Here is a 23,339-nt window from a genome sequence, read left to right on the forward strand (position 1 = left end):
CTTGTCAGTAAAGCCGGTTCCGTGATTGGTAGTAAATCGCCATCACCTGCTTTCAGATTGAGCGCCATTTAATACACAGAGCCGTAGTTCACTGACAAGCTAGGAGATATCGCATTCATAATCGAATGTGATTCATCTGCGATTATGAACGCGATATTGCCTAATTGTCAGTGAACTACGGCTCTGTGTATTAAATGGCGCTCAATCTGAAAGCAGGTGATGGGTCTTGAGACATGTAAAAGTTGAAATTCTGTTCAATTAACAGTACACGGACACAGTCTCCACTCAACTGTATGCAAGTTTTTTTTTTAAACCTTTAAATATCAGTTTCAAGATCATTCGGATGGTAATAACTTGTAATAAGGCGAATGTCTACTGTGTTTTCCCCCCACATGTCTGTTCTGAGTGTCTGTATGTTTGGTGCGCAGGGACGAAACTCTGCAAAAAGGGCGCATTGGTTTACGGCAGAAACAAATGCACGTGTACAGCTATACATTGGTATTACTACAGTGATATGTGCACAATAGTGAATTCCACTCAACTATAGGGGGTTCCAAAGTTGCAATAAAATAAAATAAAAAATAAAACTACATACAGTTGCTTTATTTATTTTTAAGTAATGCGCATCAATGATCTAGAGGTCCGTAAAAAGTAGCGCAATGGAACATGTTCTGTGAAAACCGGCCCTGAAAACAATACACTGAATGAGCATCTTGACTACATGAATGACAGAAGAATGGGTAATTTGATGGAGAGAAATTACAGTATATGAGCACTAGAGTCAGTTCAAAATGAAAAAAGAATTAAATGTATTCTAGCACCATGTACTGCAGGAGTCTGTAGGTAAAACCCATTAAAGCACTTACCTAATGACTTGAAATCTTATATACCTCTTATGTTCTGTAAACTTTTAATTTGTCAATTATGCATTTAAATACTGTTTGTTTAGGTTTTGTACTTTTGAGGAGAAGACATTTTGTGCGTCCTTTAATTTTTATTTTATTTTATGTAATGCAGACTTCTGACAGTGAGATCCTGCACTTCTGTTTCGAATATTGCAATGACAGTACATGTTCAATGTAGAATAAAAGCAATGATTTTTATAACTTATTCCTGTCATCCTTGGTCATTGGGGAACACCACATAAGCATATCATATTGTAGTGGCCTATAATATGAAGCGGTCACATGATCATTTACAAAAAGCTGAGCCACGTTGCTGTGCTGCAGCAGTCGCCGTCTGCAGAAGATAAGCACCGCTCATGCAGCTGCAGTAACAGTAACCTCACCCCGTGGAGACAGCAGTATGGTATCTCAGGAGTGTAAAGTTTCCTGGAATGCCTTTCCCCATACACTAACATAGAAAATCCATTGTGCACATTAGTTTTTTGCTGAATCATCCATGACATCAAATTGTAATTATATCACAGTTGTTCACACGGTTCCTTAAATTTTTAGATTTCATAAAAATCAAGCATAATTTATAAAACTCTTTTAAGAACAGTATTTTTTCATGCTTTGTCATCTATATTTATAATTGAGCAATTCAGAAATTGACAATATATTCATGACAAGCACTATATGGACAAAAGTATTGGGACACCCCCCCTTCTAATGAACAGGTTTGACTACTTATAATTTCCTCGAGTTCAAATCTCAATGTTTAAGCATATAATGATGAATTATGTGCTTCTAATTCTATAGCAACAGTTTGGACAGGACCCTCTTTTAACACGACAATGCTTCTGTGTATAAGGCAAGGTTCAAAAAGAAATGATTGATTCGGTCAGTGTGGAAGAACTTGACTGGTCTGCAGAAAGCCAAGTTAAGCATTTCTTTTTGAACCTTGCCTTATACACAGAAGCATTGTCGTGTTAAAATAGGGTCCTATCCAAACTGTTGCTATAGAATTAGAAGCACACAATTCCCTAGAACATCATTATATGCTTAAACATTTAGATTAGTACTTATGGAAATTATTCAAACCAGTTCATTAGTAGGGGGTGTCCCAATACTTGCGAATATAGTGTACATGTCAAACATCACCCCCTTCTTTAACCTGTTATTTTTAACACCCATTAAGTTAAATGAATATAAAGTGAATAATGCATGGTTTTAAAAGTTCTTATCTTTTAATGTTGTCATATAAATGAGAAAAAGCAAAACTCACTGAAACCCTGATTCATTTGGTGTAACACTACAGTCTAGTGTTCACAAAATGGAATTGCACTTTCACTGATTCAATTAAAGAAATGTTTGTTGAAATTAAAACAAGTTGCAGAATTTCTTATATAGTTATTCCGAAAAAGAAAAAAAACATCAAAATAACAGTTTTTTTCAAAATGATTTTATTGGGTCAATGATGAAGAATGAGGAAGCATAGGTTAGACTATACAATGAAAGCAGGTCTATATTCTGTACTGAGCACAAGAGTCGTGAAATCTTTACCATGAATTATTTCGATATGAGGACTCAAAGCATCCACATTAATCAAATTTAAAAAAAACCTAAGTACAAAAAAACAAAAGGACCAGAAATATCCGAGGCATCAAACTGGAGGCACTAGGAATTCTACTTTGTGGCAGACATAATTCTTGCATAATTATAAACTTGATTATCTGGGCAAAACCAAAAACTGCAAATCGGCCATCTCTGATCAGAATCACGTTTCGTAAAAACTACAGTGAGAAAGACTCCTTTCTTTATACACCATCCTTAACAATTCTTGCAGGAAGAGCGGAAAACAAACAAACGTGAATGGCTAATGAAAGCCAACAGAACTGCGACAAAATCACACCTCAGCAGTGTACAGAGGAGGAATACAGCTAAAGTAGTGTATCTATCTGCAGCATTGCCCTTCCTTTAAACATGTCAACGGTTAGGAGCTGATGCTCATGCTGACACATCTGTCACGGCTACACCAGACAGCCACATCATTTGCACAAGCACTTGGGTTTGCCCTCAAGGCTCCCAGATGCAGGAAGTCTTGGACCTCAGCTATTCCTTTGGGTTTTGGCAAGAACACAACACTTGCTTTATGAAGGTCTTTAAGCTCAAAGGCAGATAATACAAAGTTTTAAGACTCGGCATGCTAGAACTAGTCAGCAAATACTAGAAGCTGATACTCAGTATTTCAGCATCACCATAGGATGCTGAAACTCACTTAAATCAGTCAACATCTTGTGCTTGGAACGGTTTCGAATTTGTAAAGTGAAATACTAAGGCGGATACTACGTCTTTACTAATATTGGACACTAAGACGATGACAAAATCTCCGCAATGCCCGGTTTCCTGGCATTGGGGGGCAGTGAATGGCACTAGAAAACACAGGACACAGTCAGTGGAGAGTGAAGACGTAATACTTGCTTTTCACGAGCCTCCCGGGACTTCAGCCAGGGGCGTAAGGCAGAATTCGACACCAGACAAAGAGTCCTCTACCGCCAGGCCGAGCTGCAACCATCTGAATGCATAGACCACAAATACAGGCACCATTCAGCTGAGATGCACCAGCCAAAAGAGCAAAAAGAGCAACCCTGAATGGAGCAAACTGCGGGCGGGGAGTCAGTATCTCCGGATTTATGGGTACACAGTGGCAAAAAACAGCTATACATTTCAGTGTAGGTTACATATCCATTAGAAAAGAGTGGGTGAGGAGAGTGAGGTACAGACTATTTACATAAAATACTTACTACAACAGTAGTATTCAGGGCAGACATGGCACTATACAACGTAGCTATACACAACTGTTGAGGGAACGAGGTTCACAAAGATCTATCCCCTTTGGAGGAAATTTGTTCTAATTATTGGTACCTTAAAACACGCGGCACTTGTGAATACAGACGTTTTTTGTTAGCGGGGTCTGACCGAGAAGCCAGTTTAGTTTGATTGTGGACCAAAAATCTAATTGTCGCCTGTGAACAAAAAAAAGAGATTCAAAAGAAAGCTAATAAATTAACAAGAAACCATTTTTCGGTCCCTGATGGATAAAGAAGATCTTCCAGACTCTAGCTAGGGCAGAGCGGAGGATGTCGTCTGCAGGTCAGCAAGGAAATGTGATTTCCAGCCACCGATGGAGAGCTACAATTAGTGGATGTTCCTGAAGGACGAACAGTTGCACTTAAGTGGTCTATATTCAGCCCTGAGTTTATGCTGTATGCATACGGCATCTATCAGCTCGCCTAGCGTGGCTAACCAAAGTAAAAATTCAGTTTGTCAAGTGGTACGAATCATAAGCGTTATCCATTAGCAGAGGAAAATCAGAGTGTAAACTTTTGAAACATAACTTAAGACCTTTATCGGTAAATATATTCATAGATCTATATAAAAAAAAATTTAAACTCAATTCTAAAATCTTTACAATTGATTAGACATCTACACATTAAAAACACCAATCAAAACGAGGGGGGGAAATTAAGGCCTGGCAGGCATCGACAGAAAGGCTCAGAGCATAGGTCCTGTTAAAAGGTTAAAACAGCATTTGCATCTCATCTCGCTATTTGGTCAGTAATAAAAGGCTCAAAAGTAACAGATCAAAGAATAGTGCTAGGATATCTCATCCTGCTTCTCTCCTCTTTTTGAGGGAGGAGTGCATTGCGTTTGGCACCTTCGGCGAGAGGGTGACACGTACAGCTTCTCTTGGCAGGGCGAGTGCGAGTGGCCAGACCCACTCTCTTCTCGAAGCGCACTCTTTAAGAGAATACCTACCCGCCGTCCCGTGCTCCTGACAGACCGCTAGGCCAGGCCGCCTTCTTCGCATAAAAGCACGTCAGAGCTATTCAGAAAGGTTACTGTGTGGAGTACAAACACTGGAGTCAGTTTCTTCTGAGCAGAAGAGGGTTATTTCGGAGAGATCTGAAAGGTAATTGCTGGACCAGTATCACTGCAGCATGAGTTGTTTGAGGTTGTCGTGCAAGATGGTGTCCTTGACGTCGCGAAAGACCAGGCGAATGTTCTCCGTGTTAATGGCGGTGGTGAAGTGGTGGTAGAGGGGCTTCTGCTGCTGGTCTCGGCGCTTGTTCCGGAAACAATCCACCAGGAACTTCTGCACGTCCTCCAGGTTGTGTGGCTCCCCTGTGTACTCAGGGAAGTAGTCCTTGATGGCCACCATTCTGACCTTCTCCTCCAGCAAGTCTGTCTTGTTGAGGAAGAGGATGATGGACACGTTGCTGAAGACGCGGTTGTTGACGATGGTCTCGAAGATGTTGAGCGACTCCATGAGGCGGTTGGTCTGCCGGTCCTCCATCAGCACCTGGTCGAACTCGCTGGACGAGACAAGGAAGAGGATCGAGGTGACGCTGTCGAAGCACTCGAACCACCTGCGGCGCTCCGACCGCTGGCCGCCCACGTCCACCATCTTGAAGGGCACGTTCTTGATCTCAAAGTCGTACTCGTGAATGCCCTTGGTGGGCTTACGTGCCAGCAGGATGTCTTGCTGTGTTGGTAGATAGTCCTGTAGAGAGAGAGAGAGCGGCCATCAACCACTTATAAGAGAAAACTGAAGCTTCGAAGCAACATTTGATAGGAACATCTACTTTAGTTAGCTCCAAGCACAGGCCAGTGAATTGGTCATAAAGACTGACTCGTGCTGGAATGAGATTTGCGTGTGGTGGTTATATGATATGATATTAAATCATGTGGCAGTAGTTTGCATACCACATATCTGATAAAGAGCCCTTAACGGTTTGAATACACTACACAACTTTTAAAATCTATGCATCATATACTTATCCTACACTTTCATTTACACCCATTGTTAATGGTTTCAGAGAAAACGTGGGAAATTTCTGTGATTTTTTCCCCCCCTAAAGTAGGAAGTTTCCCTAAAGATACTCTGTGCATACACAGTCTCTTAACAATTCTGCAGAAATGGTCAATTCTTAAATGTCTTTTTAGCATTATACAAATATTAAAGAGAGAAATTACTGAGAATTTAAGGTGTGGGAACTGTTCAGATAAATTAATATAGAAAATTATTGCCTTTTATTTTCCACATTGCCTTCAATATATTATATACAGTATCTCACAGAAATGACTACACCCCTCACATTTTTGTAAATATTTTATTATACCTTTTCATGTGAGAACACTGAAGAAATTACACTTTGCTACAATGTAATGTAGTGAGTGTACAGCTTGTATAACAGTGTAAATTTGCTGTCCCCTCAAAATAACACAACACACAGCCATTAATATCTAAACCGCTGGCCACAAAAGTGAGTACATCCCTAAGTGAAAATGTCCAAATTGGGCCCAATTAGCCATTTTCTCTCCCCGGTGTCATGTGACTCAGTGTTACAAGGTCTCAGGTGTGAATGGGGAGCAGGTGTGTTAAATTTGGTGTTATCGCTCTCACTCTCTCATGCTGGTCACTGGAAGTTCAACATGGCACCTCATGGCAAATAACTCTGAGGATCTGAAAAAAAGAATTGTTGCTCTACATAAAGATGGCGTAGGCTATAAGAAGATTGCCAAGACCCTAAAACTGAGCTGCAGCACGGTGGCCCAGGCCATACAGCAGTTTAACAGGACAGGTTCCACTCAGAACAGGCCTCGCCATGGTCGACCAAAGTAGTTGAGTGCACGTGCTCAGCGTCATATCCAGAGGTTGTGCTTGGTAAATAGACGTATGAGTGCTGCCAGCATTGTTGCAGAGGTTGAAGGGGGGGGTCAGCCTGTCAGTGCTCAGACCATACGCCGCACACTGCATCAAATTGGTCTGCATGCCTCAAATAAAGGTTTTGACTAAATGAATGAGAAACATAAATATTTCTAAAATTGTTAAGCTACTATCATATTTATTTGTAATCAAACATTTTGCATTAAAAAGGAAGGAACGTGATCTCAGGCTTTTGGACTCCATTGTTTGATTTCATGGTTTTCCGTAGAGGAAAAAAGAAATTAATACTTTGATAATAAATGAGTAGAACATAAAACTCAAACTGTGGGGACAGAACAAGGGAAGAGAAAAAAAACAACTATGACGGCCAGCTCATGGCTCATTCTCCACATTGCTGGCATACCAGAGATGGAGGTTAGGGGTGGGGGTAAAGCATTAGCAAAAAGGTGTATCTGGATCTAAGCACTGGCCAATACAGGGTGTAAGGGCAAATGCACTCCAAATGCATTAGATGAAACTCTACACTAAAGCAAATGCAAGACATATCAAGTTGATAAGAGAACAGTGCTCAGTGCTCGCACATAAGACCTGAGATAGATTTCTGAAATTCCAGACAGGATGACGTCAAAGACACCTGCCTTGAGTGGACGAGACATTCATCATGGACCCATCATCATGGAAACTCTGTATTGTGTGTTATTTTCAAAATACATGTATTTCACACCAAAATCACAAAGTAAACAAATCTTGAGTAACTATTGCTAAAGTTTTTAATTTCAAATCAACTTTCATCAGTTTAAATGACTTCCCTTTGTTAGAAACTGTCAACATGTTTTTTGGTTTGTTTTTACAAACTGAAGTACAAGTGAAAATTATTTTGTGTATTAATTATCAGCTTGCTGCATATGCTGTCAACAGATCTTAATTTAAGTATTTATTATACCTTTAAAATGTTAAATAAGGATTTCTAGTTATATAAAGATGAATTGCTTTTTCCATTAAGAGCTTAAGATTAAACCTAATATTCCGTTCTAGAGCCAAACATACACATCTCTCTCTGACACATGCTCTGCATTGCCTGTATTTTGTCACATGCCTGAGGTAACCCTTCTTCCTCATCTCCTCCCAAATATTTATGAGTCTGGGCTACTGAGGATCTGACACCCACACTACATCCATCCAAGAAGGATGAACGTAAACTGAAACAAACACATACTTTCCAACAGAGTCAAGTGGCTATTTCCCTCTCTGAACACACTCGGAAGCATGCACTATTTCCTCTTCCTGTTTGTCGATGGTGTGACTGCAGAAGTGGGTCCACATTGCGGTGATGTGGTTGAATGAAGAGTAGCCGTTTGGCTCAAAAAAAAAAAAAAGAAAAGAAAAAAAGAAAAAAGGGGGCCAGTCTGAGGCGTGTTGCCAGAGCAGAGCACATTCAACTCTGCTTCCTGTTTCTCAGAACATAAAGTCAGAGCGGCAGACACGGGAACTGAGACCGTTCGACAGAGTGACGTCAAGGAGTGTAATACAGAAAGTGAGATGTACAGGGAAACAAATTAATTGTCCTTTCGGTCTCTCTTCCTGATGTGGCATCCGTGATTTGAACAAGATGACTGAGCGTGCCTGTTTTCATAGGACGTGACTTTAAAACAGCTTATCTGATTCTTTGTCCTAAAGCAGAGCTGCCTGGAGTCAAAGCTGAGATACTAATCATCACATTTACTGCAGTCAGCAGCATATAGAAAGAGCACAAAACCGCAAACATCCGTTTAGTACTGAGAGAGAACATGAGCGGCAGGTGGCAAGTCACATGACACAAAGGGAACTGCACTGGCGTCTCGTGCATCAGTCCAACACTGATGCGGTGACACAGATGCAAGCCTCAAAACGAATCGGTCAACACACTCCACATATAAAACGCCAAGGAAGTGGGAACAAATATGGACCATAAATAGATAAATTGAAATAACTAGGGATCTGGAACTGAAAATAACAATTTCTCTGAAAATTTACAACTGAAATGGGACCGGGGCAACTTTATTTCTAACTGGGGGTGAGTGCTAGAAAGGAAAAAGTCCTAAAGTTGTTAGGAAAGCATATGGTATTTATCACCATTCCTCATCAGCGTAAGCACATGGATCATCTGAATGAGTAAGAAAACCCTAATGAGCAGATGAGGAACTGTCATATGGTCATCCTTAATCCCACAGCCTCATGACACGCAAAGTCTTCAAGACTGATTCTTTATACCTTAGTAAGATATCTTACACTTTAAAACTGGTGACCTGTTACGCGAAAAAGGTGCTATAGAAAGCGTTATGGGAAAGGGTTGACACACGTGACCCTTTGATGTCAGCAGAGCTAGTTTCACTTCTCTGTCTATGCTGGCTGGTGAACAGGGCAACCCAGTCACGCCCCACAGCACTGCGAGGGAACAAACAGACGGGCATTCATCAGTCTCACATCATCTTCAGCATTTGCCATTCAGTATTTTCTCCATCCACTGCTGAATTGAATCATATTTGCTGTATAAAGTGATTTATCTCATGCTGCTTTGACTGTGAATATAAAAGAACGATTTAGCGATGCTAGCTGTGTCAGTACTGTACTTACTAATCTTTCAGTATGAAGTGAATCAGTCTCCTGAATGCAAGTATAGACTGAGATCTTTATTTTAAAGTAGTATTTACTAGGAATTTAAAGGAGTAGTTCACCCAAAAATGAAAACTCATAAAATCTTTTGAGAAATGTCTCAGAAATGCTTTTTTTATTTGTTTGTTTGTCCATACACAATGGAAATCAATGAGCTTCAATTGCTGATGTTTTTAAAAAATATCCACAGAAGACACGAACAGGTGTGGAATGACATGAATGTGGATAAATGATGACAGAACGTTCATTTTTGGGGGAACTATCCCTTTAAATCATAGGTAAAAGTACAGCAAGTTTCCTAACCTTCCCATTCCAAAACTACTAAATGATACAAAGACAAATGAGATTTGTCAAGGAGGCCAATCTCCATCCCATCAGCTTCCAGGCCTACATGGAATGTGTGCCCACAAATCTCCACAGAAGTGAAACGTTGCCATTTACAAAGATGAAAGCGTCTTTGTTTATTACACACTTTGGCTAATTTGTTAGTGCTTTCCACTTGCAGTAAGAGTCAGTTCTTTAAAAGTCTTTAAAAGTTAAAAGCATCCACATTAAATTAACATTGATACTAAGCATAAATATTACATCTAGAAAGAACATATGAGGCGAGAAACCTCAGACAGAATGATGACAGACAGCCACATGCTTACCGGTGTTCCGAGTTTGTCCAAGTTATCCAAGAAATATTTCACTGATTCACCCTGTGAGGATGAAAGAGAGCAGAGAGAATCAGTCACGTTATCAAAGCACTGCGAACTGACAATTAAAACAGCTGAGCACAAACTAGACATACAGTTCAGAAGATTAACAATCTTCCTTATTTCATCCTTAATGTATTTGGATTTATACACACCAAAGTATGTTATTTGGTGTTCATTACAAAAAGGTTATTACAGTTGAATGTTCTCAAATAAACCTGGCAATTTGCAAGCATGTAAAATGTGCAGACATAAGCACTCAATGTAACGAGGGCCTCATTCAACATGAGAACACATGGACATGACTCATGAAAAACCCTCTCACAGGATGTCAGTAATTACAAGCATACTCTATTTTGAAAGCAAATGTTACTGGCATCTTTTGTTTACCCCTGTAAAGGGAAATTCTGTAGTGTTATTGGTTATGTGCATCAGTTTATATTGGTGACTGTTCTAGTGCTGTACTAGCACCACCTCCTGCTTCAGCCATGAATTCGTGACAACTGGTCTCAGTGTGGCACGCCACCAGCAAACACAGGACACTAGAAAATGGACAAGCAGGGATGAGGAAGAACACACAAGGCGGGTTCTGGTTTGGAAAATGAAAATCTTGAGTAACAGGAACAAGCTGCCCAGGAAACAGCAACAGGCCTTGTGTTAATGTTTTGTGACGCTCAGATGTACAACGGTTTGGCATGCTGGCAGGACAGCAGGAAGAAGTTATGTTCTGCTTCCTTCACGATGCTCATCTTTCTCAGTGCATGATGAAACTGTAAAGCAAAGCACTGTGGGAACAGTCAGAAAAAAAAGCCTTCCTCATTGCCTACATAAAATACCCTTTCAAACCATTACAGCATCTATTTGCATCTTGGGGTTAACTGAGGTCTATAAGAGGTACATGCAGGTCTTTCGAGGTGACTGTCAGTAGAGAGGCGATTATGTCATAAGAAAACCCCTGGTAACCCTCCCCCAGATGGGCATGAAGCCACAGCCACACTGTGCTGTTCATCTTCAATGAAGGGTGTGGGCACACAGGAACAACATGGTCAGGGCAGGCCAGGATATCAGTTTCTGAGCAATGCTAAAAAGGAAGTCCTGTTAAATCAGCAACATCTGAAGCTAAGCCTGAAGCTAACATCTGCTTTTGAACACAATTTCTTCATAAAAATGTAAAAACCAAATCATCTGAATATCACAATGCAAACACAGAGAGCAAAAGCTTTAAATACATTTTTTTAGGCTTGGTACTTATAATTGCGTTTTATAATGCCACAGTATTTTAGGTTTGTTTTTTACTTATTTTATAAGTGTATACCTCTTCTGTTCTGAATACTGTTAAAAGACTTACTAAAATACGTTTATAGTGTTTATGATGTTTGTAAATGTTTTATTTACCGGTATATTATAAATGTGACTTATACAACAATGTAACTTACTGTATGTGTTCTTTTCTCTCAACTATATAGAATTTTAATAAATTAATAAAGAAAATATGAAAATGATCTAAACAATAATAAATATAATGTTTTTTTCACAAGCAATGGAAGAACTCATAAAAAAATGAGTAGGTTAAAGGAATAGTGCACAAATTAACATGATCTAAAAATCCCCGACATTGAACAACTTAATTGTCAAGATAACTGGCAGACAAGATGATTAATAAAATAGCCCAATTGTTATCTGCAATGCATAAATACCAATAATGAGGTGTAAGTGAAGGTCCATGAAATATCTCCTTCCCTGGGCCTCAGATTTACAGGAGTGCAAAACAGTCATCGTTTTAATCGCAGCTCAACATTCCTTCACGGATCATGCAATCCTTCTCCCAGATCCTAGTAATCTCAGGCTGATGAAGGGAAGGGGGAAGACGTGAAAGCCTGAGACTTCAGGCCTGTCAGCCTCCACAAAGCACTCTACACCCAACAATGACACCTACACGCAGTACTAGTTAAGAGTACAACAAAAATGGAAACAGAACTCTTTAATGCTTTCCTATCTGTCCCTATATGGGGTGGGCAGAGCACAGAAACAAGTGTTTGGGAAAGCAGGAGAGAGCCCACTTGGGTGGATGTCTCCTATCAAAATATCTCTTCCGGTGACTTGAATCAGCAGAGATCATGATTCCCGCAGGGAACGCAGCAGAGATGTACAGCAGGAGAGATGTACAGATGTTTAATTTTATAAAGCAGCATGACCGTCTAAATCGAACATTTTGAAAATGCACCGTCTCCCAATTATTTCCAAAATCAGATTAAGCCTTCAGTAAGTGGGGTTAAAATGAACCTCACTGACTCGCACAGACTGTAAGTAAACCTTGTAATGATTCACCAAACTGAATTTGACAGTTATAAACTATGTGCTGGCTTTTTAGCGCAAAGCAGACGTCAAAAAGACAAACAAAAGAAGACAAGATGACAGTGCTGCTTTTCAGGGGTAGTGAGAGCAGAACAGCGAGGAATAAGGCAGTGGATTAGGATTATGCAATGCCTAGAAATAAGAGGAGGGGTGGAGTGAGAAGGAGCCAGAGAAGAAAGGGATCTTGGCTGCAGGAATCTAGAACAAGTTTTGTTTTGTTGCATGTCGGGTGCATACCATAACCCCCAGAGGCTGGAGGGGCAGAGTTGTGAAAGCAGGAAGCCTGATAATGTTTTGCACTCGACACACATGGTTTGTGGATTACAGGGCACAAAAGTGTTTTGTTGCCTTCACTCACACAGACTGCATGCAAATCACCAGAGCCTGTGGCAGGAGATCTACATAACAGGCGAGTTGTATGGAAACCTCAACGGTAACAGACGAATTTGCCTTTGAACAGCCTTGGTTCAGCACAAATGGAGATTCCTGAGATAGGTGAAGAGCAGACCTAGCCTGTTATCAGCTCCATACATCTGGGCTACAGTAAAGCGCCTCAGTATTGTGTTATTTCTTGTCCTCAACAGCATGCATCCACTGCTCTGCTTAAGTCCCAACTTGCCCATGCTGAGAGGTTCACTAGATATGGGCAAAGACGACCTTTATCCCTCAGCAAAAAAAGCAAGCTATCTGTGCATGACACCAGTGATGGCTGAAATAAACTACATTATAACTCACACACAGGAAAATATCGTGTTACATATGTTCTAAAGAGAATTCAATGACAGTCATGAAGCTGCCTTGGGCTGTCACGGTCATGTCATTTTGGCTGACAATTGCTTTACAAAGAATTATCAACTGACAATTAAAATGTCAGTTTTATTCATGTCATTCACAGTGAATGCTTGATATACATATAACATAAATAGCATAAATTCATGTTGGAATCATACAATGAATAAAAAGTGAAAAGAACCAATTTGCACTTGCAATGGATATTAAATTGTTTAGCGTCAATGTGGCACAAAGTACTACAGCACTAGAGACATAATGTGACTTTCATGTAGCATGCATGACTGTGCTCATGTGATGTATAAACACCACAGCCCTAATTACTCCTCATCAATTTTACTCAGGAATGTTGGGAAAACATTAAAACAGTCTGTATCTGCAATCTCTTTCTCTGTAATCTCTACAAATCATAATAGTAAGAGTCGGTTATGGGGTGTAAAGTGCTTTGGTGAAATCAACATTTAAAATGTGGAAGTAATGCACTAGGAACTGAGAGCATTTAGAGAAGTCTGAAGTTGCTAAGACGGCACTTGCTTATGTCAGGCCCTAATGAGGAATCATTTGAGATTTATTGGGGAAAACCAAAAATTACCCAACTAAACTGATAAGTTAGCTAAATAAAAAACAGGAATAGCAATTGGTTACCTAGGTTTGATAAGTCCTCAGAAACAGACAGATGAAGAATGCACAGGCCTGAACACAACAGTGATGTGGTTTACACATCCTCCTAGATATACACACACCATCTTGGCAAGCCAATGTGCGAAACTTTCAGTTGGGGTCTCTAAAAGGTTTTTTGTCCACCACAAGACTCCTGTCAACTGCCAAAAAACCCATTGACTGTGGCCTAAAGTGCCATATGTTAAAAACCATAATAACTAGCATGAAGGTGTAGTTTAAGACAGTTAAGATAATATTCACTCTCTTAATAAATACTGCTGTTTTTATTGTGCACTGTGTGCAAAAATCCCACTGCCTGCTAAATATTCGGTTAGACAAAAAAAAAAAAAAAAAAAATCATCATATTACAGAAGTGAAATTACAACTTTTAGTCATCTTTACAGAGAAATATAGTTCGGAAACTCACCAGCTGAAACTCCCTGCGCCGGTCATACGCGTTCTGTATGCCACTGTCAGCCCAGAGGGCATGGATTGAAGGCAGGTACTGCAGGAACACTTTGGTCTCCATCATCCCTTGCGACACCATGGCTGATCGTGTGTCAAAAGCCATCATGGTGTCTCCATATGCCTGGTTTGAAGGGTCTCCCCATGGGATATGCAGCTTTTCTCTGGCATCCACAAGCACTCGAACACCTATGATGGCAGCAATGGGAGGAACATAATGTAAGGGCGAATTCCAAACGGAAGTGAGCATTCCTATGCCCTACTCCCTTCAAAGGGCAGAGCCCTTGAAGTGTGTTCTTTGAAGGGTGCAGGGCATTACTGTCTCATGTAAGCGTTTGGAACTCCTTTGGCGAAGGGAATGACTGACCAGATGTTACCTTGACAACGCTGCGCGTGCATGCAGCATTCAGCACTCCATCAGTTGTTGAAAATAAATATTTCTTATAATTTTATTCAAATATTGTCTAATTGAGTCTTAATTACTATTTAAAAAAAAAAGTTTGATTAAATGATCCAATGACTCACTCAAATACTTCACTTGTTTCATTACTGGATGAATCAGCATTTTTGAACAAATCTCTTGAATGATTCAATGACAAATAAATTTAACAGTCACATTTCAATGCAATTGACACAAACGTCAATTGAAGTGCCAGTTACTTTCAAAAGGGGATTTGCTCTATTTTGATCGGTACCATGGACATCAATGTTTATATCTGAACTATGATCTTTCATCCAAGTATTTCTGTGATAATATGAATGACTGTAAGACAGAAATAATACTGTGTAGTTGAAAAGACTGTTTGTGAACTGTTTCTTACCCAAACATAGTAAATGTCTGCTCTCTGTGTCAGTGGCAGCATGAATGCAGATTTGAATGTTTCGGTATGATTTTTTTCAATAGACACGGGCGAATCGTTGTCATTTAAAAATGGCATCGCATGAACGTTTGAATTGAGATTGTGATCTTTTAACGATTAATCATGCAGCTCTAATACAAAGCTCAATATTATGCTTTTTGAGTGTAACAAAGTAAACAACATTAGACCCGTTTTTCAACACATGTAACATTAGGATTTACACAATAACACAAAAAGGACATTTTATCACAACTTTATAATTTTATCATCTATATTGTGACAAATGACAAGTGGTCTGTATGAAGGTAAGCATTACGAATTGTGCAGTGGCATGCTAGTAAGGCTTGTGGTTTTGCTTGGATATATACATTTACACTAGGGGTGGAACGGTTTGCGGAAAAAAATCTAACCGTACGGTTCTCCACACACGGTTCGGCACGCGCTAGGATCGCGGTTCAACTTAAATCTGACAACGCATCTGTAATATGGTTTGCTATAAATAACACGTAAAACAAATAGGGTTCGGCTAATATATGTTTCTGTTGATGGATGCGCATTCTGGATTCCCAAAACATTACAACAGCAATGAATAAAAAAAAAACGTGGACAAACCATTCACTCTTGTTCAATGCGAATGCCGTATGCTGGAATATGAGCAGTCATTTATTCCGTCATCCCCTGGGTGCTGATAGTGGGCGCGCACAGGTGAGACCTGAACAGCACACGTTGATATCAGTGTTTAAGCTAAACTCATTTAAGCTTTGCCAGTTTAAACATTTAAGGGCCAGAGGATGCAAGCTCGTGCACGCTGTGAGAAGATTTGTGTGTGCGCTCATCCGAAGCGCGCAAACCCATGCCTCAGAACGCGCTCAAATATTAAGCTCTCTCTTAAGTATTGTGTTTAAATGGACAAATTCACACAAAAATAATGACTCACTCAAATACTTCACTTGTTTCATTACTGGATGAATCAGCATTTTTGAACAAATCTCTTGAATGATTCAATGACAAATAAATTTAACAGTCACATTTCAATGCAATTGACACAAACGTCAATTGAAGTGCCAGTTACTTTCAAAAGGGGATTTGCTCTATTTTGATCGGTACCATGGACATCAATGTTTATATCTGAACTATGATCTTTCATCCAAGTATTTCTGTGATAATATGAATGACTGTAAGACAGAAATAATACTGTGTAGTTGAAAAGACTGTTTGTGAACTGTTTCTTACCCAAACATAGTAAATGTCTGCTCTCTGTGTCAGTGGCAGCATGAATGCAGATTTGAATGTTTCGGTATGATTTTTTTCAATAGACACGGGCGAATCGTTGTCATTTAAAAATGGCATCGCATGAACGTTTGAATTGAGATTGTGATCTTTTAACGATTAATCATGCAGCTCTAATACAAAGCTCAATATTATGCTTTTTGAGTGTAACAAAGTAAACAACATTAGACCCGTTTTTCAACACATGTAACATTAGGATTTACACAATAACACAAAAAGGACATTTTATCACAACTTTATAATTTTATCATCTATATTGTGACAAATGACAAGTGGTCTGTATGAAGGTAAGCATTACGAATTGTGCAGTGGCATGCTAGTAAGGCTTGTGGTTTTGCTTGGATATATACATTTACACTAGGGGTGGAACGGTTTGCGGAAAAAAATCTAACCGTACGGTTCTCCACACACGGTTCGGCACGCGCTAGGATCGCGGTTCAACTTAAATCTGACAACGCATCTGTAATATGGTTTGCTATAAATAACACGTAAAACAAATAGGGTTCGGCTAATATATGTTTCTGTTGATGGATGCGCATTCTGGATTCCCAAAACATTACAACAGCAATGAATAAAAAAAAAATGTGGACAAACCAATCACTCTTGTTCAATGCGAATGCCGTATGCTGGAATATGAGCAGTCATTTATTCCGTCATCCCCTGGGTGCTGATAGTGGGCGCGCACAGGTGAGACCTGAACAGCACACGTTGATATCAGTGTTTAAGCTAAACTCATTTAAGCTTTGCCAGTTTAAACATTTAAGGGCCAGAGGATGCAAGCTCGTGCACGCTGTGAGAAGATTTGTGTGTGCGCTCATCCGAAGCGCGCAAACCCATGCCTCAGAACGCGCTCAAATATTAAGCTCTCTCTTAAGTATTGTGTTTAAATGGACAAATTCACACAAAAATTGTCAAAATACCCGTCTTGGTAAGTATCCTATAGCAGACATTGCCAGCTGAACGTACTGTATCAGTGCATTCTCTTAAAGTGACAGCACTTTCTTAATATTAATCAAACAGCAACAACAAAGAAATCACTCACTGATCTTGATTGAATAGCTTTTGTAACTTTATTAAAGATAAACATTTAATTTATACAGTCAAACATGCAATGCTGTTTTACATTTCATTACTTTATTCAATTGCTGTACCTAAAAACTAATGTTAGACCTACCTAAATAAAACTGAAAATCACTGTTTATTTTATTTTTCATCTTTACTCTATTGTATTTATTTGTGCTGTTCCTTGTAGTTAGATAGATTATTCTTATTTTCTTTATTTTTATTTGACAGTATAGTTTTTGCCTAAACATAGCACATGATACCGAACCGTACCGAAAACGTGACTCTAAAACAGTGATACAAACCGAACCGTGAATAAGTTAAACTGTTCCACCCCTAATTTACACCCACACACACATAACGGACATCTCAGGACACATATGAAATGCAGAGCTTTTTAATAACTTCACACAGCTATGTAGAAACTTTACATTGCATTTAAAGGAACAACAGCGTCAGGTGAACTAAAAGACAGTTCCAGTGTAGACATGTGTATTGTGAATTTTATCGGATTCAGCATTACAAATGACTTAGGGCTACAGAAATCCACAGAAAGAATCACAGATTTACTTTCAATTCAAACACATTAGTTTTAAAAGACAGTATTTAAAACAGACAGACATGTTTTCAGTCTTGTTGGGACATTTTTTTTTTTTTAAACAAAAGCTATCTGGCCCTTTGCATTTCTCAGCTTTAGGAACATTCCTGTAGTTCAGTTGAATAATTTATCGGATACTAATCATTAAAATGAGTGACCAGATCACAAGTGTTTATTATGCAAGAATTTAAAAACACATAAAAAAAAAACTGGCATCAGGGCTAGTGAGACTCTTTAGTGAGAAAAAATGTTCACGTTCAAAGTGACATGAATTATTTATTTTACACTTTATCATTTATGTATTATCATTTTACACTTAATAAGAATACTTTAAAGAATACAATACAATAAGAATATTATTTTTAAGAAACAAGACAATAAATATAAATAAATAGCATAATAACAATTACATACAATCTTTCACATTGAGCAAAAACGTTTCCTAGTATCATTTTATAAAGTAGTCTGACTCAAAGTGACATGATTATTTGATAAAATGATTATTTTTAGTGCAAACTCTGCCTCAAGCGTTTCGGTTGTGTGCTGATAAAGAAAACGCATTGTCATTTACACCTTTGTCGAATCCATCCCTTAAAACCTCCAAACACTTTCGCAGAGACCATGATCACATCTCGGTTACATTTAAATTGGGCTTTTAATGTGGTGAAGTGCTTTCTGATTGTGATACATGTTCATGTGCATGTTCACAGTCTATGCTGCTCACTACCATTTGCTTGCTGTCTCTCTCGCCTCAGCCAGTCTCTCACTAACTGAGCTGTCATCATCAGCACGTGCTGAAATGACTCTGCTCTTGTGTGTCTAGATTATTACTGAACTTGCATTGTGCAATAAACTTTCAAATCCATTCTACATATATTGAATAAATGTGATTTCTGCAGCACCCACAATACATGCCATAAATATCACATACCTAGGTATAGGAGTCGCAAATCTCACTTTAATTTATGCTTATTTGATAAGTGCAGAAATTACAGTGAATCTCCGCTGCATTGCACCAGAATATTTCAGTTGCACAGATTGTCCCCTGAGCCTCCGAAGACCAAAGGAGATATTCATGTGTCCTACGAAAGACATAAATCACCAGAACAGCTTCAGTCACGTCCTCGAAGGCTATCTGTCCACTTCTGTGACGCAGTACAGCAACAACATGAAAATCCTGCTTGTATCAACAGAAAGATTAAGAGATTAACATTTTACTGATGTACTGGCAAGTCCCGAGCATCAAGCATGTGGCTACAACTTCCTACACCACTCCTGGGCGAGGGTTTGAGTATCAGTAATGATGTTGGTCTCTAGTTTTGTATACTCGGATTATCGGCGTAGGTTTTCACACCTGGCTTTCTCTTTCACAAACTGGCGTCCCAAGCAGTCACAGTAGAAATAACCTGCTAAACCAGTTTCCACTTGTAGCTCTGTCTCACAATGACAGACAAAGAGCACGAGCCCTTTTGACCTTTCACAGGGTTCCCACTCTTTCATGAACACCAGATTCAAGGACTTAAGAACTTCTTAAAGCACCATTTATTTTATATCAAGCACCTATCAAATTCACACCCCAGCATATGTAGTGTCATGAAAGACCTTACAGTACTTAACATTTACATTAAAAATTTCAGAGTAATAATGTTTTGAATGTGTATGTTTCATAAATTTAGACCGTTTTGAGCAGTTGTGTTCAAAGGAATTTAATGAAATCCATTGAAGTCAGTACTGGTAATATTCAAATACAATTTCTAAAATATTGATAAAATATGCATCAAACTGGTTTTACTGTAGTTCTTGTACAATATTTAAATTTGAAAGAATTTCTAAATTTTTAAATGAATAAAAAGTGGTTAAATGTTGTAATAACATGGTAAAACCTCTTAACATTAAAAATAAGCACATTTACTCAAGAGACGTTACTCATTAATAAATAAACTATTTAAAATTACTCAATTTTGTAAATGCCTTTTTATTGTAAATCCCATTTTTTCATCTTTGATTTAGAGGAATGCAGCTGCTCAAAGCGTCAATATTTTTTGAAAATATTTCATGACCATTTAAAACCTTGTACATGCGCAAATCTGCAAAAAAATATAAAGAAAAGAAAAAAAAAAATAGGACTTTCTATTTGCTTTTAAACTGTAAATGCTTTTTACCAAGCTGTTTTTCCAATTTTTCAAGTTCTACAATTTTCTCCTTAGCTTCACGTTGCAGTAAGTTTTGGGAGTTCATTTTTAGTCCATCTCCTATCCTGAAAAGTGTCTTGCAGACACTGACAAAAATTAGCTCCTAAAACTTACTGTCAGATTCTGGAAGATAAATTCTTCAAACAGTGATAACCTACCAGCAATGTAAATATGATTTTTTAAAATATATTAGAATGAGTACATTACAATATAAACTTATTAGAACGAATACATTATTATTTATTGGCTTAAAAACAAGATGCAAACAATCAGAATATTGTACCTGGTGGGGAGTGCCCAATGTAAACATGAAACATATGCCATTACCTATATTGTACTGTGGTACAGTTATGGAGGCCCTTCATAATGCAGAGGTCAACTGCCTGCTCTGCCAATAGTTAGAAATGGCACTATAGTATGCAGCGTTTAATAAACAGCTGTTTTTCTAAATTCTGCTGAGGTGAAATTCAGTGCAGTCCCGTATCGTGATATGTATCGTATCGTGGCCACTGTATCGTGATACGTATCGTATCGTGATTTTGCTGGTGATACACAGCCCTAATATATAGTATAGAATAGTATTTCAGTCTGGCGAGTAAACAAAAAAATGTACTAGCCAATGGCGATTCAATTGCCAAGGTGTCCGTAGAGGGTTGTGCAGGAATGAGTAGAATTATTATTAATAGCCGCAATCCCGCGCCGAAATTCAAGTCCTGCTCCGTTTTCTCTGCTAATAACCCGACTGTGAATGATGCGAGAGGCGTCACTATGTTGTCACTGAGAAGCTGCAGCCATGGTGGGGATGATTTTTGGTGTGCCAACAGAACAACAACAACGCGCTACATGTTTCTTTTCCCCTCATTTTTTCTAATTGACAGAAATCTGTTGTAGCGACGGAAAACTTGAATCCCTGTATATACAATATTAGAATGTTTGTGGGAGTGGGACACACACACCCGTGGGTGGGTGGAAATGGTCAGAAATTCAGCATGAGCAGGCTTAAGAAAACTGTCCCGCTCAGGGCTCTAGGCTGCGCATCAACACACAATTTTTTTTTGCGCTACCCCATCTCCACCCCCAATCATTAGTGCCGTTTCGTTGTCTTTGACAGAACATAGGAGAATTTTTGAAATAACGCCATAAACAAAATTTATTTCAAATTTAATTCAAGCACTTTCAAGGACTTGTCTGTTTTAAAGTACTTTCCAGGCCTTGAATCCATATGTCTGAAATTCAAGTACTTTCAAGAACCGTGGGAACCCTGCTTTCATATATTGTCTATTGGCCAGTTTAGTGGAAAACACAAAGTTCTTGGTAACTAGGAATAGTGAATGAAGTTACTTTGCAGTTCTCTTCCATTTAGCATAAAAACAAACAATTGGCCTATTTTAAATGGGGTGCTTTTTCTAAACCATTTGTTCACCAATATAGCTCATGAAGCATATGATTTATGGAGGACTTCACACAAGACTCATCCTTCTGGACCTCACGTGCAGTTATCAGCCCGTTCCGGGGTCCTTTCACAGGATAAGTCCTTAATTGTTCTCACCACACATTCCGGCGTGAGGTGATGCCAGGTCAAGAGTGTTTAACTGAAAACCCTTTAAGAGGTCAGCAATGTCCAAGCAGAAACCCATTACTGCAGCACAAGACTGCATGTAAAAAGAGCAGTCTCTATAATATGCACGTCCTGAAGCACAATCAATAACAGCAGTCCATAGATGCACATTAGCGAAAGCAAATAGCCATTCGGTCTAAAGTACTAATGTACTACATACAGTGCAGTGTCTGTCCTGTCCCTACAGAGTTAAGAGCATGTCAGCCTTTACAATTTCATCCCTAACAGGACTCCAGACAAAAAAAATTGAGTAAGGAGCCATTGGCTCCTATAAGAAAAAAATTATTTTAAATATAATTTTTTTAGGTGCCACAGAATAAACGTTTTATTTTATTATAATGTTTTTTTTTTTACATTTTAACATTTCAATCATACTATCATGTTAAATGTAGCCTATATTACGTTGCAATGTTTACAAGCTTTACATGTTTTCCGCAGTTTGAAACACTGAATGAGCTTTTACATGAGACATTTCAGTAAGTTGTACTGTAGGCTCTCTTATAAAATAGCCTACCTTTTGATGTTAATTCATGTTTATTATGTATAGTAGTAAAGAGAAAGATTAAATGGGTTCACTTGCCGCTTGAACTGAGGCACTAAAGCAACCGTGCCTGCCGCATTAAGGCCGGGACACACCAAGCCAATGGTCGGCCGTTCGTATATCTGCATTTATCTTTGTTTCGGTTTCTCCTTTTGAATGACAAATATATACTATTGATAGCTGCTGATATAGACCGTTAATTCCTCTCAGAACGCAGAACGCACGTGTTAGTTCGCCGTCGGCTATAGTCTGCGCGGTGTGTTCGAGCGCAGCTTTTTGGTCCGAAGTTGCCGACGTGAGGCAACAACACCGTCGGCTTTCGTCGCCGCTAGTTCTTTGAAGTCGGCTTGGTGTGTCCCGGGCCTTTAAAGAGCACCAAAAACAAAACTGTATTTATTGTTTGAATTTTGTTATGAATTTGGAATCATTTTAAAGCTGATAGTTTGTTTATTAAAAAGTAACAAAGCTTTTTGTGATTACTGGACTGCAAGTGCGCTTCAAATAATGAAGTTCACGCATTAACAGAACACAGTATAGACTAAGATCGTGATAAGAAGCCATATTAGTAGGGGTGTAACGATATATCGCAGTACGATATTTCGCGATGCAAAAATGTTACGATATGTATCGTAGACTGGTGGCGATACTTTTTCGGGCAACATGAGTTTGGCTGAAACTGAAATTGAAGATGCCCCGTCTTATAAGTCCGACGTCTGGCAGCATTTTGGTTTTCCAGTCACGCGAAAGCGAGGTGTGCTCTGATTGGCCAGCTATCCACTGCGTTATGATTGGCCGAATTCCTCAAGCGTGTGACGGAAATGTGACGCCCCTTACCATATTGGGATGATGCCCTTCAAAAACATGAAAACCCATTATAAATGAGGAATTCGTTGCATACAGTGGGGACATAATTATGGATTATAATGACTAATACTGTCTTTTTA

At 38.9% G+C, this 23,339-nt stretch overlaps 1 protein-coding gene across 1 annotated transcript in view; it reads right to left on the reverse strand.

The window, feature by feature from the left end:
* Nucleotides 1-2,330: 2,330 nt before the first annotated feature.
* Nucleotides 2,331-23,339, reverse strand: part of LOC107601276 (guanine nucleotide-binding protein subunit alpha-13) — a 38,537-nt gene continuing 17,528 nt past the window's right edge. Inside the window, exons 2-4 of the mRNA XM_016293406.1 lie at nucleotides 14,197-14,423; nucleotides 9,918-9,968; nucleotides 2,331-5,448 (exon numbers count right to left, since the gene is read on the reverse strand). Coding sequence (XP_016148892.1) covers nucleotides 4,876-5,448; nucleotides 9,918-9,968; nucleotides 14,197-14,423 — 851 coding nt within the window. The 3' untranslated portion in view covers nucleotides 2,331-4,875. The remainder of the gene's footprint in view (nucleotides 5,449-9,917; nucleotides 9,969-14,196; nucleotides 14,424-23,339) is intronic.

The sequence above is a fragment of the Sinocyclocheilus grahami genome, unplaced genomic scaffold (genome assembly GCF_001515645.1).
Source record: "Sinocyclocheilus grahami isolate Dianchi unplaced genomic scaffold, SAMN03320097.WGS_v1.1 scaffold302.1, whole genome shotgun sequence".
Lineage (NCBI taxonomy): Eukaryota > Metazoa > Chordata > Actinopteri > Cypriniformes > Cyprinidae > Sinocyclocheilus > Sinocyclocheilus grahami.